Source organism: Silurus meridionalis, chromosome 6 (assembly GCF_014805685.1).
Source record: "Silurus meridionalis isolate SWU-2019-XX chromosome 6, ASM1480568v1, whole genome shotgun sequence".
Classification (NCBI taxonomy): Eukaryota; Metazoa; Chordata; class Actinopteri; order Siluriformes; family Siluridae; genus Silurus; species Silurus meridionalis.
This window is the reverse complement of record NC_060889.1, coordinates 4,878,056-4,896,925: the sequence shown is the minus strand read 5'-3', so window position 1 is coordinate 4,896,925 and position 18,870 is coordinate 4,878,056. Positions and strand designations below refer to the sequence as shown.

General features: G+C 42.6%; 1 protein-coding gene across 2 annotated transcripts in view; it reads right to left on the bottom strand.

The window, feature by feature from the left end:
• dpp6b (dipeptidyl-peptidase 6b) overlaps positions 1 to 18,870 on the bottom strand; it is a 53,199-nt gene that overhangs the window by 2,018 nt on the left and 32,311 nt on the right. For both annotated transcript variants that reach the window (XM_046852281.1, XM_046852282.1), the window contains exons 3-25: positions 17,438 to 17,536; positions 13,667 to 13,761; positions 13,160 to 13,234; positions 12,975 to 13,027; positions 12,177 to 12,258; positions 10,648 to 10,768; positions 7,794 to 7,948; positions 6,884 to 6,981; positions 6,631 to 6,757; positions 6,443 to 6,481; positions 6,050 to 6,157; positions 5,818 to 5,909; positions 5,196 to 5,243; positions 4,993 to 5,105; positions 4,235 to 4,288; positions 3,347 to 3,445; positions 3,169 to 3,238; positions 2,059 to 2,253; positions 1,653 to 1,707; positions 856 to 973; positions 465 to 523; positions 309 to 381; positions 156 to 229 (exon numbers count right to left, since the gene is read on the bottom strand). In XM_046852281.1, the coding sequence (XP_046708237.1) occupies positions 156 to 229; positions 309 to 381; positions 465 to 523; positions 856 to 973; positions 1,653 to 1,707; positions 2,059 to 2,253; positions 3,169 to 3,238; positions 3,347 to 3,445; positions 4,235 to 4,288; positions 4,993 to 5,105; positions 5,196 to 5,243; positions 5,818 to 5,909; positions 6,050 to 6,157; positions 6,443 to 6,481; positions 6,631 to 6,757; positions 6,884 to 6,981; positions 7,794 to 7,948; positions 10,648 to 10,768; positions 12,177 to 12,258; positions 12,975 to 13,027; positions 13,160 to 13,234; positions 13,667 to 13,761; positions 17,438 to 17,536 (2,102 nt within the window). The remainder of the gene's footprint in view (positions 1 to 155; positions 230 to 308; positions 382 to 464; positions 524 to 855; positions 974 to 1,652; positions 1,708 to 2,058; positions 2,254 to 3,168; positions 3,239 to 3,346; positions 3,446 to 4,234; positions 4,289 to 4,992; positions 5,106 to 5,195; positions 5,244 to 5,817; positions 5,910 to 6,049; positions 6,158 to 6,442; positions 6,482 to 6,630; positions 6,758 to 6,883; positions 6,982 to 7,793; positions 7,949 to 10,647; positions 10,769 to 12,176; positions 12,259 to 12,974; positions 13,028 to 13,159; positions 13,235 to 13,666; positions 13,762 to 17,437; positions 17,537 to 18,870) is intronic.

Below are 18,870 nucleotides of genomic sequence, written 5' to 3'. Positions count from 1 at the left end.
GAGCCAAATATGGGTGTTGAAGTCAGGTGTCCCAATACTTTTGGCCAGACAGTGCATTCGACACTAGTGAGAAACAAATCGCCTCACCAGGATTTAAGTATCTATAAGTATCTTCTGGACTGAACTGGTGTAATAAATATAATGTTTGATGGTACCTGCAGTGTGTAATTGGCCGCCTTCTTTATTAAATAGTTGATGAGTTTAGCCGTGTGCTGGAAGTGAACGTTTTCTGTGAAGACGAGGAGGACATGAGCGTTATTCACTATGAAAGGAAACCGATCGGAGCAGAAACGAGGAGTCGAACTCACCGTCTGCTGTCGGGTGAATAATTAAAAAACTCTTCTCCTCCAGCTGACCTGCTCTATGAGCTAAACTCGTCATCTGGAAAAGAACAGATGGACACAATGAGAACAAGAGGTGTGTGTGCGTGTGCACGTGTGTGTGTGTGTTAGGAACAGATTTACCTCGTACACTCTGGGATTGGATCGCGGAGATCCTAAATAACGCTCGGAGAACGCCGAGGCTGTGAAAACCACACAGAGGTTAGAACATGAACGATGGTGTGATGCGCTCAAGTGTTTTATTTTTGGAAAACGTCTTCTAGTTCTCAGATAAAGCAGCGATAAACTACCGCTCCCTCACCTGCAGCTCGTTTTGCCAAAATAAAAAATCTTCTGACTGACTCCTTTTGTTATAATGAAATGTCAGGTGAGGTTTTTTTCTTAAGCCATTGAATAAACTGTTACTATAGCAACGGGACACTCTAAATGACGTACTATGAGAAGGTTGTGTTGGTTTCCGGAGTGCTGTAGTGTAAACAGAATAACACACTCGGACGTGTTCGGTGTGTTTTACCGTAGAGACTGAAATCGGTGATGGGTGAAACGGCCGCACCACATTTAAACTTCAAGTTGTGTTTAAAGAGCGAGTCCTCGGAGCTCAGCAGGAGGGTGGCCAGGTATCCACCATACACCTGCAGGAGAACAAGAAAACACCCACACACACTGTCAAAGGAGAAAAAAACCAGTACACCGATCTGAACCCGTCTAGACGCGTGATTTAAATCTGATCTATATAGTCCGCATTCATTCCGATCTCCGTCCTCCTTCAGCTTTCCTTGAACGGGTTTTAATAATCCATCTGGTGGCGCAGCGGGACTCCTGATTATACCACTACGCTTCTGCTTCCTCTTCGCTCGAGCAGCTCTTCTCTCTTCTCTTCCGTTCTCTCACGAGCACCGCATCGGCTCCAATTATCTCCGCTTTCAAACACCGCTCTCCTGGAACTCGCTCTCGAGTCACTCTTTCTCCTAAACAACATCAAACAAGGCTGAGAGGAGCCGCTGCTCGCCTTCCAAAGCCTCGTGCGTGTATTTTAAATGAACAATAAACGTTTGAATAGAGGAGTGACGGAGGAGAAGTGTCTGTGATCTTGTGACTTTCTTTTGATCTGGTGATCTCACAGAGGATCTTGAGGTTCTCTCAGATCTTCTTATCAGAACCAGACCGAGACGAGGAGTGATGGAGATTCACTGATGTGTGGAGGAACATTTTGAATGTGTCTATTTTATTTTGACTGATAAAGATGTGCTCTTGGGTTGTGAGTGTGTGTGTGTGTGTGTGTGTGTGTGTGTGTGTGTGTGTAAATCTCACCCGCCCGTACACTCCGATCCTGCTCTTGTCGATGTACGACTCTTTAGTTATGATGCTGCAAGAAAAGAAAGAAAAGAACGACTGAACTCACCACTGTTTCAAATAAAAGTAGGGCACCTACATAGGGTGGAAGGGCATTAAGGGAGTGGTTGTGCCCCAGACACATCATCAGTCACACTCAGGATATAAACATTCTCACGATATCCCCAAAATCCAGTTCATGAATAGCGAGATGTTTGGAAAGGGGGCGGGGCTTAAACAGAATCGTTTTGTCGTTACCGCGAGCTGTGAACCTCAAACCCGAACATCAGAATAACGATCCGTATAATCACGCGTTTCTCGAATAACAAACCAGTGTGGGTGCACATGTGAACGATCTCTAACTCCCATAACGTTTAAAGTGTACCTGAGCGCCTCCAGCTGGTCGATCTCCTCGAACTCTCCGAGTTTCCTCCTGATCCGGTGCAGCAGGTTGGTGCCCTGAAAGCCGCTGCCCCGCCCATCGAACCGCATCACGATGGTGCTGTAGGAGCTCACCAACACCATCGGCCAGTCCACCTGGAACTGCTCTGTCACCACCTGTCCACCGGGGGTACCGTCACTGTCTCACACACAGTGTATAGAGTGAAGAGAGCACTTATAAACAGGATGTTACATAAATGGACATTTATAGTGATTATTGTCAATAAATACATTAATTTAGTAAAGAAAATCTAAAAGATATTAAATAAATAAATGTTATTAAAGTGAAAACAATAAAAAGAAATAAATAATTAAACAAAACACAGTTTAGATTTTCTTTATAATATTGATTTTTTGTTTAAATTAAAGGCACTTCCTGTTGTGTGTTTCTAATGTTCTCGCTTTTTCCGCTACAGAACCGGATCACGTTGAGCTCTCAGCAAGGTTCGTGTTCTGAGGGTTCAGCCGGAGTTCAGCTCCAGCCTCGTTAACGCGAACACGCAGCTGAATCACGTGCTCAGGCAGTCGCTTCGGAAAACACAAGTGTTAAAGGGGCGTCTTGATCATCAGCGTTTTTATCATTTTTTTGGAAACTTCCAAGAAGATATGAGAATCCGTCCAACCTTCAGGACATTTTAATCAGACAGAGATGATTCTTAGACGCCGATTTCCATCTCCCGCTTTTACTTTCACATCTCAGATTAACGATCGATGCCTATGACACCCGACGTTTCCAGAAACGTGTTCTTCCTCAAACCGTTCCTACAAATTCACAATTGTGTAGGACGTCTTTGGATGCAGGAGCATGCCATTTTTCTTTCACTTGAACTAGGAGACCCAAACCTGCTTTCCATGGGTTAGAGTGGAAGATCTCCTGCTAAGAGCTCCAAACCCACTGAACACCTCTGGGATGTTTCATGGTGTGATGTAAGATCTCTGGGTCACAGTGTAATTTACACACGATGTCATCAGATAATATATTAAACAACCCCTCTCAGCCAGGACTATTTGGTGGGTGTGTGTGTGTGTGTGTGTGTGTGTGTGTGTGTCTTACACCAGCAGCAGTAGGGGATAATGAGCCGTGTCCGTAAACGCCGCAGGTTTCAGGATCTGGATGGTCAAAGCTGTGGAGGAAATCGTAGCGTTTACATGGATGATCACACACACACACACACACACACACACACACACACACACACAGTGTACAATAACCCTACTGGTGTAAAGCCTACTGTAATCATCGATGGTGATCTCCTGATACTCCACTCTGGGCATCTGCATGGAGCTGAGGCTGGAGTTCAGCTGCTCGTTGGTCTCCACGTCCAGCAGCTCTGAAACACAAGCGCCATCGTCGTTAACGTTCGATATGAAAAAGCTCGCGTACACATTCCAAGCTTTTGGAACTGCTACATGACCCAGTTTCTGTTTCTGATCTCGTCTCATTTCACCATGGAGCTTCAGAGGAACTCGGTCTGGTTTTTACCACTTCTACATGCTGAGCTGTGCGTTCTGAATGGTCAGAAGGAAGGTGGTGATTATTATTTGATAAGGAAGTCCAGGTTTATATCGATGGGCTCGTTCTGGTACGTTATGGTTTCCATAGCAACATCTCGATCAGGAGAATGTATATTATTTCTTTTATTTTTTTCCTTGTGACATTTTCCTTTCTTCCATTTCTCTTATCTTCAGGAGTTCAGGAGTCAGCTAGTTTTCCAAGATGTTGCACAGCATCAAATGTAACTATAATCAGATAAAAAATGTGGTGTGTTATTTTATTAAATATCAATAGTGTAAGAGGAATAAAACAATAAGGAAACAGTGACTCCGGAATCTGCTCTTTAATCTTTAGGTGCTTTGGTTCTGGAGCTCAAACCCAACACGCTCTGCTCTGAACGTCTGATTCAGACCCACTCCCGTATCCCCATACCCCCACCCGTCAGGTAGATGCACAGTGGCCTTGTTTCCTTGGTAACCATATCTCATCTCTTGTCACGTGCAGCTCATCTACAGGTGACGAGGTTTGAGGGTGCTAAAAGGGTCGAGGAATAAGATCTGGAGGAGGTCATTTTAAAAAAGAAGTTGCTTTTTGTCACATGGACGATTGTAAACAGGACACTCACTCTGATAGAGTCGGTCTCGGGTGCTGTAGACGGCTGTGTAGGGCACTGTGGGACCTGCAGGGAAGGAAGGAAGGAAGGAAGGAAGTGATTAGTGCTAAAATACCGCCAGTGTTCGTGTTTAATTACGGCGAATCAATGACTCACTGATTGATTCGTGCAGCTCGCAGAACAAGTGACGTGAATGGTAGTGAGAAGCTGGTGAACGCTGTGTGTGTATAAAGTAAAGCCGTGTAAAGAACACACACTGTGCTGTAGTGTGCACTCAGTCTCACACCTCTGATTAATTACAGCTCTGTGTTTTGTCCTCGTCTCGGAGGGCTCGGGACCGTCTCTGGGTTTCGCTCTAAATGCACATTATCATTAGTGATAAAAGGCTCAGCTCGAGGCTCATCCGATTAATAAGCTCAGCGTCGGGGCAGCAGATCGCGCTAAGCAGATCAGACGCCATGGCAACCAGGTCTTACTGCGCCGATCGAAACCACAGCGTGGAGCGTGTGAGGAGTAATGCACTGCGAGCGGTGAGGAGGACACACATCTGTCTACATTTATTCCAAACTATCGACTCGATGCTTCTGTGAGGTCGGAGACGTGCCGAAGCCGACAGCTCACTGAGAAGAAGATGAAGAACACGTGAATGCTTCACTAAACGGTTCAGTGATCTGCTGTACGGAGTTCTCTGGTGGTTAGAAAACGAAGTGAGGAGAGCAGATGTTCTTCAGCTCTGTGCTGCTGGAAAAGGGACTGATATGGATTCTGACCTTTACAGTTGAGGAGGAAGTAGTTGGCGTCGGGGCTGAAGGTCCCGCTTACGAAGCCGCAGCCGAACTCGCAGGACAGGCAGCGGCGGTTAAACGAACCCGTGGTGTACGCGCTGAAACACAACACGTCCTCCTCCTCATCATCATCATCTTCACATACTAATAAGATCAATAATACACACCAAAAACACAGAGGAGCATACCTGTACAGGTGTCGTCGTTTTGGATTGTCCTCCGTGCTCAGGAAATACCTGCCAATCACAACACCACAGGGTCACAGCTGACAACACGCTAACATCAGAGCTTGTGTTCAACATCTGAGGCACATCTGTACACACCCTACAGTAATAATGATTATCAATTCATTCATTTATTTATTAATCACATGAAAAGAACAAAATTAAAAGAAAAAAGCCTCAACACTGCCTTCAGATGTAACAAATTATTATTATTGTTATTAATATTGTTATAAAACGGTAAATAATTATTTTCAGTAGAATACTATATAAAGTATTTTTGTATATAAATAAATAGATTTTTTCTACTAGAAAAAAAAGCAAAAAAATGAGAACATTCCCTTTTGATGTAATCAAATATACAACTTTTGACTCTTTAAAGTGAAATGAAAGAAAGCTACATTTATTACGATTCATTTCCTGGTTATTGATCCGTCTGTTTTTACTAATAAAGATAAAATATGAACAATATAAATATTAAAATGTTGCCTGAATACAGAACGCTGTAGTGAAAATTGGGCTTTATTTAAGCTGTTGAAGCCGTGTGTGTGTGTGTGTGTGTGTGTACAGGTCAGTGTATGACACTTACACCAGCTGTGTGTCCTCATCGTACGCTAAAATCTCAGTAACGTCCCAATCCCCCGACGTCAACGACTGCAGAGTGTCTGAGCTACTGTTAGGCTGAAACACACACACACACACACACACACACACAAAATCATACACAGTCACACACTTTGCTTCATTTGTAGGATAAGTAAATGATGGAGAGCAAAGCAGGCATGATCACAGCACACAGGTGTGTGTGTGTGTGTGGTCACCTGTGAGGTGGACATGGAGATGTGGTAGAACTTCCCTCGACCACCCTGTGGCACTGCACGGGTGAAGAAGAACCTAAGGCCATCTCTGGAGAACAGCGGAGCTTCATTCTGCGTTTAAAAGAATAAACCATTTCATACACACACACACACACACACACACACACACACACACTTATGTCCTTCTGTAAACCTTCCCTCATGCAGGTGGTGGAGATGGTGAAGATGGTGAAAGAAGGTGGAGATGGTGCAGATGGCAAAGTTGGTGGTGGTGGAGATGGTACAGATGGTGCAGGTGGTAAATGTAGGTGGAGGTCTTTGAGATGGTGAAGGTGGTGGAGATGGTGCAGTTGTGGTAGAAGTGGTGAAGGTGTAGTAGAAGGTGAAGTGACTCACCTGTCTGTGCAGCCAGCTCTCACTCTCATCCTCATGTTTCTGAAAAGACAAACACATCCTCTTCTTTTACACACACACACACACCTCCAACACTGGAGGCTCCTTTAACTACAGTTTAAATGTGTCTCCTTACAGAAAACACATTACTCTGGAAATGATATGGTATCAAACCAATCAGAAGTGCAGACCTTGGTGCAGATCCCTGTGGTGGCTTCACACAGGGTGAGGATGGAGTTGTTCTGTGCGCGGTTCAGCCAGTTCACCGCCAGTTTGGTACTGGTAGCCCACTTCACCATGGTGATGTAATACTCCTTGCTGAAACGGGACACACAACACACGTGATTCGATCAGAACGCTCTACAGGACGTCGGATGAAGATATCAGATGTGACGAGGTAGCTTCTACTCCTATCTTACACTAATGAAAAAAAACGTGACTGACCCGATCCTGGGGTCCTCTGGCTTCTTCATACGGACGGTGTGTAGGGGCCCGTTTAGACTCACAACCGACACGTGGACGTCAGGGTTCTCCTCTCCAGCCTGCCAGAGGAACATCACACCACATCCCATCCCAATTTATCTCCACCAACCAGGGTTTACACACTGAATGACGGATTCGCTTCTGACACCTTTAAACATCATTTCCTTCTTAGGAAACACTCTACATTGCCAAAAGTATTGGGACACCTGACTTTTTAAACCCTATTTGGTTCTTCTCCAAACTGTTAACACAAAGTTGTATCACACAAGTGTATCTGACATCACTGGATGCATGAGCATGGCATTTTCCCTTTACTTGAACTAGGAGACCCAAACATGTTAAAGCATGACAATGCCCCTGTGCACAAAGCTAGCTCCATGAAGATCTGCTTTCCATGGGTTGGAAGATGTGGAAGATCTCCTTCTATAGAGATATTGAACACCGTTGGGATGAATGTGAACGCTGACTGCACCCCAGAGCTCCTCACCTACATCAGTACCCGACTTTACTAACACCCTTGTGAGCACAAATCTCCACAAAAATCTGGTGAAACATCTTCCCAGAAGAATAAAGGCTATTAAAACAGCAAATAGATCTAAACATTTGGTCCTATAGTGCATAGTGTAGGGATGTGTGGGGCTTAATGAACAACTGAAGATTCAATTATGTAAATTAGGTTCAATTATCGTGTGTGTGTGTGTGTGTGTGTGTGTGTGTGTGTGTGTGTGTGTCGTACCTCATCAGTGCAGCTGTCTAATTTGGAACACACACAACTCGCTGCATTACGATGAGTTCCTTATGTTCCTCAATGTTACGTGTGTGTGTGTGTGTGTGTGTGTGTGTGTGTGTGTGTGTGAGTGTGTGTGCTCACTTTAGGGTAGCGGTACTCCTGTACTCCAGGGTACAGGCCGCCAGTGAACGTGGGGATCTCCATCCTGGGCACCAGAGTGTCATTGATTGTAGCGTAGGCGAGCCGGAGACCATCTGGGGACCACCAGTGTGCGATGTGAGACCTGAAGATCTCCTCTGCAAAACAAACCGATCCAAAAATTATTAAATAAATATATACAGAAAATAAATATTAATAGGTTATAAATAAGTCATTTAATGATTTCAAACTGATTGAAATAAAAAAAACTACATGTAATTGGATTAATTAATATATTGATTATATTAAATAATCGTGTTTTTTTATATATGCTCAAATAAATACATTTTAATAAACAAGTAAAGACAAAAATATAAATTTTTCTGTATATTCATTTGCTGAATTACTCAAATAATCAAATATTTAATAATAACAAATCAATCAGTAAAAATATACATGTAACAAATTCATCAGTGAAAACCAATTAACTCATTAATCAATTAAATGATCAAATAAAACGTAATAAGTAAAAAAACAAAACACAGACACTGATCCAAGCTAATAGTCCCAAACAGAGCACCTCGTAAAGCTCGAACCTCGAACCCTTCCTGTAAAAAGTGTGATTTCCTCCTGGGAAACCTGAGTCGACGTGACTCTGATATGAATTTGATGATGGGAAAAGGGTTTCACTCCGTGACCTCAGTGTTTAAACAGCCTTAACTGCAAATATTAGCAGAGAGTAAAAGGGCGTGGCTGTGATGGATTGTCCCCCGCTGACTGTTGCTGCTCTTCCTCAGGAGCTCCATCCATCACCACATAAATCTGAGCGAATCCCATCAGGAGCTGCAGCGTGTAAAATACGACCAGCTGCATCAGGATGAGGAGACGTGCTGCTCGGCCATTACGGAACCATTAAACACAGCTAAAGTCTCAGGAGAAAACCTCAGCTGCCGAAAGTGTTTGTTTTGGGCTCCATGGATGCCCCTGTGAGGGTGGAGCTGTTTCTGTGCACTTCTCGGGTCATGAGCTTCAGAATCCTAATCGTTAGCGCTGACCCAATTTTCTCTTCATTTTCCAAAGAATCAATGATTCGACCCGATGAGCTCCAAATCTGTTACAGCAGCCGCCATGAAGTAAATTAAAGGTGCAGTGTGAACGTGTCTCCTCTAACTTTGATGGTGTTTTCTATAGATGCTGGAGTTGGCTGACCCAGAGAAAGCTTAAAAAAAAACAAAAGAAAGTTCTAGAAACCCAGACAAAGCTTTTAAAAATCCAGGGAAAGCTTTAGAACCCAGAAATGTTAAGAGCTATCAAAAAAAACAACAACAACGGAAAGCTCTAGAAAACAGGAGAATGACCAAAAAAACTTCTAAAAACCCAGAAAAAGCTCTAAGAAATGCAGTATTGTGTAGGAAAGAAGGTCAGTGTGGTGGAAAGTAAAGAAAACAAGAAAGACCACAGAAGACCACAGGGTGGCAGTAGAGCTCCGTTATGGTTTCATTAAGGCACAAGCTAAAATGTACGTTTTCCTGTTTGATATTATAAAAGATATAAAACCTCACAGATGGAGGAAACCGGGACGAGTATGTCAAAGGAAAAAACCTGAGTTAATTATCGAAAGGCTGCAAAAAAATTAATAACTTGGAATATTCAAGAGCATAAAAGCAAGAAATATAAAACAATCCTAAGCGAAAATAAATAAATAAACAAACAAAAAAACAAACATGCAAAAAAAAGTTGACATTTTGAAATGATTCAGTAAAAATGATTTTTTTCTAAAGGTCATGGCGAGTCTTTATCCCCTCACACGTTTCTATTTATGTAGCGTGTGAATAGAATAGAAAGATTTAGAAGAAATAATGTTTTTTTCCCCCTCCCTCTCTCCCTCTATAACGCTGCCTCTGGGCTTTTCTCTTTCTCCAGAGAACCCGATATTCATCTCCTGCTCAGAATTGATTATCTACCTTTTAAAAAAATAACTGAGAGAAAGAGAGAGGGAGGGGAGAGAGACAGGGACAGAGATGGAGTGAGAAAGAGAGAGTGAAAGAGAAAGTTTGAGAGATGGACAGAGAGATAGAGGGAGAGAGATGGAGAAACAGAAAGAAAAACAGATTGAGAAAGACAGAGACAGATAGAGAGAGAGAGAGAGAGAGAGAGAGAGAGAGCAACAAAAAGAGAAAACTATAATGCACCTGATGTTTCAGCAATGAAAACACACTGGATATATAGATAATAAAAGAGGGAAAGAGAAGAAAGGAGAAAGAGAAGAAAGAGAGAGCGTCAGAGTGAGAAATGAAAAAGTAAGAGGATTTATGAGGCGTGTCTCATCAGAGCAGGGCCTCGGGGTGGACGCGTCTCACTTTCACGCGTGAGAGACGGATACGCCGGGATTCATCACAGCTCCACTCGAGCCTGCTACGGAAGAATGACAAAATCCTCTCCTATCTGTCTATCCATCTATCTGTCTATCCATCTATCTGTCTATTCATGTGGTTTGAATTTGAAATCTGTGTAAAGATTAATATTTACACCTTTGGTTCACATTTTTGTTGAAAGTCTCTGTGTGTCAGATTTCTCAGACGAAGTCTAGACAGTTCAGCGATTTGAGGCACAGCAACAAGCGCCGAGCTTCTCTTCCAAATCCTCTTTTGTTGTCGTTATTGAGGTCATGATCCGAGTTTTTAACTGTACATGAGGAGATTTTAAAGAAATAAAGCCAGCAGGAGGAACCTGTGTTACAGACAATAAATAGTGTATAAAGTGAATCAATGCTAGTTTGTTTTGCTAAGCTATGCTAGTGAGATAGTCAGGGAGTGATAAAAAAAAAGAGAGAGGAAACCTGTCACTGTGTTCTTACCTTCATACAGCCAGTCTGTGACTCCGTTAAAGACCACGCCCTCACGTCCCGTGGTGACCAGGCGGATGGGTTTGGCCCTTACTGAGGCTTGGTAGTAGATGTTGTTCTCGAAGATGAAGATCTGGTGAGAAATTCAGCACACATTCAGGTAAAAATGCTAAAATATCGGTAGGACGTCTTTTGATGCATGAGCATGACATTTTCCCTTCACCCTAAACCTGTTCCAGCATGGCAATAGCCCTGTGCACAAAGAGAGCACCATGAAGATCTGCTTCACATGGGTTAGATGTGAGTAGAAGATCTCCTGTTCCAAACCTATCAAACTCTTACTGCCCCCCAGACCCCCTCACCTACATCAGTACCTGCCCTTGTGTCTAAATAAATCTCCACAAAATCTAGTGGAACACCTTCCCAGAGGAGTGGAGCTCATTATAACAGGAAATAAACTTTATTTACGTCCTTAACGCACCACTTCTGTCTTTCGAACAGCCCTTCCGCTGGGTTAATTGGGGTTTTTTTTCTGTGTAATTAATGCGGCACCGTTGCACCAGATTGTTCCTTTGCTAATTTGATGCGACGTCATTACCGTGGAAATGAATATTAATGGCTTTATTAATGAGGTGATTAGAGGGTGGGAAGATAACAATCGCAGGAACAAAGCACAGGAGGAAGAAGAAGAAGAAGAAGAAGAGAGCTGGCAGAGGAGCAGGCTGCTGACACCAGTGTGTGTGTGTGTGTGTGTGAGAGAGAGAGAGATTGAGAGTGACAATGCCATTTGTCAGCAGCGAGTCTGTCTTCTCCATCATCTGCTGCGCTGATTTCCTGCCAGATTTTCTTCCTCGGTCTCATCTCCATCTCGTTTCCTGTGCCGTCTGTATCTCTGCTTCTGATATCCCACGTCGCCACGGCGACCTTTGCAACCTCAGAAGGTGGTGGTGGTAGGTAGGTGGAGACAACCTGCAAATTTTTCTCTCTCATTTTGCACTGTAAATCACTACAGCTTTAAAGATTATTTCTGTTCTGGGTGATCAGCTCACTAGCTCCACCTACACACACACACACACACACACACACACACACACACACACACACACACACACACACTAATATTGACTCTAAAGCAGGGGTCTTTTGTTTGAATTTACACACACACACACACACACACACACACACATACACACACACACACACACACACACACACACACACACACACACACACACACACACACACACACACACACACTCACACTCACACATGCTGAAGGTCAGGCAAAAGCAAGACTTGTGCGTCATCCCTAAGGCTAGTGCCATCTGCCACACACACACACACACACACACACACACACACGCACGCACACACGCACGCACACACGCACGCACACAGCTGATCTCACTGAGCTTTGCCCTCCTGTAACCCTGCTTTGCCTCAGCCTTCATTATTTAGGTGATGTACTCTGTGGTTCAATAGCTAGTGACTTGTCTTCCTGCAGGTGTGTGTGTGTGTGTGTGTGTGTGCGTGTGTCTCACCAGTTGTTGGTCTTTCGGACCCCAACCTGCAAACTGCAGCGTCGTGTTCTGCACTTCAGGAGGTGACAAAACCACCGTTTCCCTGGGGGGAAAAAAAACACACACACACACACACACACACACACACACACACACATTTCATTCATTAATAAATCAGTTTCATTGATTAGAACAGTGAGTGCTTATTAATTAATTAATGACCGTACTGGACTGATTAACGAGTTAACTAATTAAACAGGTATTTGATTAATCAGTCTATGTTAAAGTGAAAATGATAATAGTTAATAAATTAATTATTATGAAATTAATGATTAATGAGATTCAGGAAGGAATCATGGGGTTGGTACAGTGTGTGATTTTATCAGCTGAAGCGGTAACGTGAATTCGTCTCAAATATACACTAGTTCTTCATTTATTAATTAAGTGACCGAATGTGGAAGTAAAAAGTCATTCATTATCCAAGAAACTGGTTTACTAATTACCTTTGTCTGACTTAGCCTATAAACTCACACATACACACACAGCTAAATTAATAAATTCATATAATTAATCACCTGAGTTAATTATCAATAGCACTATAAATCTATTGTTTATGAATGAATAAGTGTAGTATAGTGTAGTATAGTGTGAGTGAGATTTGATATCAGGAGCGTCTCAGAATACAGCCAGCAGGGGGCAGCAACAAGCGCACAATCATCTAGACACACACACACACACACACACACACACACACACACACACACACACACACACACACACACACACGCCATATGGTTCTAACAGAACATAGGAACTTACGGAGTTTTCAGACTGCATATGATATAAGAGGCCTTGTAGGAGAAACGATACAGCTGTGGAGGAGAGAACACACTGTTAATACCCTAGAGCTGTTTTTCCTACACCTGTCGTGCAAAAACTGTTAGTCAGTTGATGGAAACTGTGTGTGTGTGTGTGTGTGTGTGTGTGTGTGTGTGTGTACTCACTAGGACGATGTTGTAGGCCAGCAGGATGTGAGTCAGGTCAGGAGATACTTGGTACTTGGTGGCTTTATACATTTCCTAATGAAGAGGGTGATTTTATTCAAACATCTTGTTAGTGTAATCCATCCAACCTGTTTATCTGTGTCTATCTCTATCTATCTGTCCATCTGACATACATACATCCATCTAACCAACTGTCCATCCATCCATCCATCTATGTATCCAACTAATTGGCATCCATTCATCCTTTTATCCATCAAACCAACAGGCAATTCATCTATCCATTCATCCATCCATCCATCCATCCATCCATCCATCTAACCAATAATCCATCTATCTAGCAGAACAACTGTTTATCTATCAATCTATCTGACCTTTTGTGTATTCAACCATTCAAATCCCAGTATCTATCCATCCATCCATCCATCCATCCATTCATCCCTATTCACCTGGCCCATTCATCTGTGTGTGTAGTGAATGAATGATGAAAAAACTGACTAATAAACTCACAAAAATCTTGTTCTCCACTAGAACCTCAGTGCTGTTGGTCTCCACATCAAGCTTGACCACGTCTCCGTCCCGATTGCGGTACAGCAGCTTGGTGTCTGACGAGGAAGGGAGAGGAACACAGAATCATCAGAATGTTTATATCAGCACTGGACAGCGACAGCACGACATTCTGCATCCTTTTTACGTGAGTCTAGCATACGCTCGTTTATCTCAGGACAAATAAAACCTTAATCTGGGTTCAGTCAGACAAAATGGCCACCTTACAGTGCCGGGAGGGTAAAACAGCGCCAACGACTGCATCGTCATCATCCTCATCATCATTATCGTCCTCCGATGTGGCACTGCAATGACGTTAAAGTGCTGCCTCAGCATTAAAGTGTGGCTCCGGAAGAGGAAAAATCCAGCCGGTGTGATTTTGAATGTCTATTAAGGGACTTTAAAAGCCACTGTTGTGATTCACACTGCTACAATAACCACTTTATTGAAAAAAACAAAATAACTCCATCTCACCGATAATCATCTCCTTTCATCATCTCCTCTCATCATCTCTCAGCACAAGCCCCGCCCTCTCACTGCTCTCTGACCCTTTAAACATCATACCCAAAGCGTTTTATTTCTCTTATACCTCTTATATTCTCTTATGTTTATCTGTCTAGAGTTTCCCAGTAAAGGAGGACACAGTGAGACCAGTCTGGAAGTGTCTCAGGAACTAGTTTATATATCATTGATAGTTTGTGTTTTTCATGGTTTTGCTTCTGGTCTGTTGGGGTTTGATTTGTGTTTCTGCTATGATATTTGTTTTGTGTTTGATTCATGTCCTGGTTTTATGCCTCTGGTTTGTTTTTGTTATTGTGCTCCTGTGTGCATACAAACGCACACACACACACACACACACACACACACACACACACACACACACACACACACACGCCTGGATGCCATATGCTTTCTATGTTGGGAAATAATACGACGAGTGATTGGGGCTAAAAAAGCACAGTGTAACAAAGAGGAACGAGTAGGTGTGTACTGTTTCCACAAAGCTACAACACACAAACACACACACACACACACACACACACACTTCTGTTTACTATATATACATCATCTCACTGTAGTGAGTACACCCCTCACATTTCAGTAACTACTGTAGTACATCTTCTGAAGGGACAATAAGGGGGTTCTCCTCACCAGGGCGTCACCACACATGCTGGACACCATCTGAGCCAAACAAGTTTATCTTAGTCTCATCAGACCACAGGACATGTTTCCAGTAATCTGTGCTCTTGGACAGCTCGTCTTCAGAAAACTGTATGAGGGTTTTCTTGTGATCCAGTTTCAGAAGAGGCTCCTTTTGGGACGACGGCCTGCAAACCGACTTGTTCCAGTGTGCAGGGTCGGTCTGAGCACTGACAAGCGAATCTTCTGATCCTGCGACCTCTCATAGCAATGCTGCAGGAGTCATGCGTCTGTTTATTCAAGCAGCTTCTGCACCTGACGCACAGCACAAGGACTCGACTTTGATGGACCCTTTTGAGGCCAGTTCTGAGTGGAACCCCTTTTGGAAAACCTTTGTATGACCCTGACCACTGTACAAGCTGCACACTGACTACTCATATATATACTCTATATATCCAAGTTTCAGTTCTATAGTATTGTCTCTTGAGAACAGATACTAAAATAGATGCTGAAATGTGAGTGGTGTACTTACTTTTTTGTGAGCTTGATGGATGGATGGATGGATGGATGGATGAATGGATGGATGGATAGTTGAATGGAAAGCCAGCTAATTTGATACATGCGTGGATGAATGGATAGATGGATAAATGGATATTTGAATGGAAAGACGTGATCGATGCATGGATGGATGGATGGATAGAAAGACAGCTTAAATGATGGATGGATCAATGAACATTAGCTACAATGTTTTTGCCATGCCCCCTGACCATAGTTACACCTTTTTTAATATGTATTTATCCCCCGTTTGATATTTTTGTTTTTCCCTGAATCTAAAAAATAGATTTTTCTGGAATAATGCATCTAGCCAGTAATAAAATGGATCTCCATGATTTTGTAGAAACATCACTGATAGAGAAACTCCGCTCCCATGTCCAGTGTATTACAAATTCAATTGTGTTTCTTGCAGAAAGTCAAGCGAGTCTCATCATGGTTCCCGAGTGTGAGATGCTAATGCGAGCTGCTGTACCAGAGCGCAGTCGGAATGCTAATGCGGCATCAGAAAAAAAATGCTAATTTGGAGAGCCTCGGGATGCCGATGTCCTTGTGGAGGATTTTGTGGCCTAAATGAAGGCGTGAACCTCTGCCCTAGTGGTTAATTATCTTCATCCATCTGCTAGGAGATGAGCAGGAGCTTGTGCTGTGCTTCTGTTGAGCCTCAGACATCTGCTACGTCACAGTCCTGTTCCTGACCATGTAATGCATCAGTTAGTTCAGTGATCGACGCTCTCAGGAGAACTGAGGAAACGGCAAACAAGTTCTAACTGTTTATTACATTGTGTGTGGGTTGCACATCTGGATAAACTCAAAACTCAAATCGTCACTGATTCGTCTACAATCATCCATCCATCCACTCAACCAGCCATCTATCCATCCATGATCTCATCATTCACCTATCAGTCCAGCTAACTAATTAAAAAAAGATCTCTTCATCCAGCCATCCACAATGTATGGTTAACCAGTGGTCTCACCATCCACCCATCCAACAAGCTAACCACTAATCTATCTATTAATTAACCCCCCTTCCAACCATCCAGTGATCTCTACTCATCCACCCATTCAACAATCTCTTTATTTATCCATCTATACATCCACTGATGACTACAATGATTCATTCATCCATCCTTTAATTTCTTACTGAATACAGTAATCCATCCATCCATCCATCCATCCATCCACCCATCCATCCATCCATCTACCCATCCACCCATCCATCCATCCATAATTCTTTATTCAGTTTTTCAATAGTTTTTTGTCTTCCTATCTAGAGTTCAATGAATGTTTAATATGGAAATAGTACATCCGTCCTTCTATCAATGTATCCAATAATCCATAACTCGATTATCCTTCTCTCTATATCTCTCTTTGTCTCTCTCCTTTTTATTTAGTAATCAATGTTAAATGTAGGAATAGTCAGCTTTCCAATCATCCATTTCATCCTTCCATGTATGTCTGTCTCTTTATTTATGTAGACATCAATAAATATTGACTTTGGTAACCGGTAAACATCCACCCACCCACCGATGCGCACAAGCCACCGATGCACCCGTCCATCCATCCGTACATCTATCTATCCATCCTTCCAATTATCCATCAACAATATAATGTCTGCGCGTGTCTCTCTCTCTTTTTCTCTCTCTCTCTCTCTCTTAACGTTAAATGGGGAAACAGTCTATCTTGTTAAATGACGGTATAAACACAACCCTGATGTAGAAGGAAGAGGAGGAGGAAGAGGAGGAAGTGTAGAGGTGACAATCAGCAGATTTGAGTACAGCAGGAGCTCCAGCACTCGACAGTATCATCATTAAACACTAACTGACTCCTCTGACGAATCCTGGGACTTACACGTCACAAATAATCATCTGACAAACGCCCACATGGGAGGGGGAGCTTCAGAACAAGTTTCAGCCACATCATCGATACCTGGCTAATTTTATATATATAGATATAAACACATGCATAAAACACATATGTACACACACACACACACACACACACACACACACACACACACACACACACACACACACAACATACCACTGAGCCACTTGGCCTGGGGGTCATGAACTTGGAGCTCAGAGCTGAACAGATCCTCCACTGTGACCTTCTTCTTGGAGGCCAAGCTGTCATCCTCACCTGCAAACAACACACACAAAACATCAGTCTCTGTGTGTGTTGTGTGTGTGTGTGTGTGTGTGTGTGTGTGTGTGAGAGAGATAGAAAGCAAAAGCACAGGTAAAAGCTTTCAGCTCCATAAAACAAACATGACCAGTGGAACAAAGCAAAAAGAAAACCTCCACAACCCCTGCATTATTGATTCCAGGCCCATAATGGGACATAATACTTTATTAATTATTAATAACACCCAGGCGTGGTTCAGTAATTACTCACATAATGAAAACGCCAACGTACCACTTAGCCATCTGCTAGATGTAAGCAATATGAGGACCAGAACAATACGCCTAAACTGTACACACACATATATACACACACACACACAAACACTGACACAGAGCAGGATACATAAGTAAACCTTCTACAGGGTCTGAGGCACCACAAAAAAAAAGTCTGTATTAATGGTTTTATATAACCCTCGTATGCTGATTCTTTCGGTCAGAGAGATATAAATCTAATCCGTTGTGAGAAATAAAAGACTTAGTGGTTGGAGATGAGGTTGCTGAGAGTTTCACGGTGGAACATTTTTGTTTATGGAATAAAGAAGCAAGTTGCAGCACTGCACTGTGGGTCAGTAAGCTCATATATCCATACATCAATACTTAACAACCGGCACACAAACTACGAACTAGTCAGGAGTCATAAATCAAATTGGTGAGCCAGCTAGGCCTTGTAAATCAAATTGGTGAGCCAGCAAGGAGTAAAAACTCTCTGGCAAAAGAAGAATTTCTTTCAGCATTAATAAAGTTCTATTTTCTATCTTATGTTATAAATCAAATTATTGCACATGGTAGGAATTACAAATTAAAATGGTGAGCCAGCCAGGAGTCATAATTCAAATTGGTGAGTCAAACAGGAGTATAATCATGTTGGTGAGTCAGACAGGAGTCAAATCATATTGGTAAGCCAACCAGATTTTAATAATGCCCAATTTAATTGTAGCCATTTTGTGTCAATTCGTTTTCGAAATAAACAGAAATAACACAATACAAGTAAATAATACCAGTGCAACAAGCAAAAGCAGTAAAATATATACAGAGAATAAAACTGTAGCAGTGTTTCAATCATAATAATTATTTCAAATTCTTTAAACAATATAAAAATGACACACGAAAAAATAATATTAATCGGTGAGCAGAAGGGCCTGAGAAATTACAAGCTCCAGATTCTCTGAGTGAGATTCCAATTGGCAACAAGTGTGTGTGTGTGTGTGTGTGTGTGTGTGTGTGTGTGTGTGTGTGTTTCAATCTACAAGATCCACAGGAACATGGGTTCATTCTTCACGTTCATGGTGC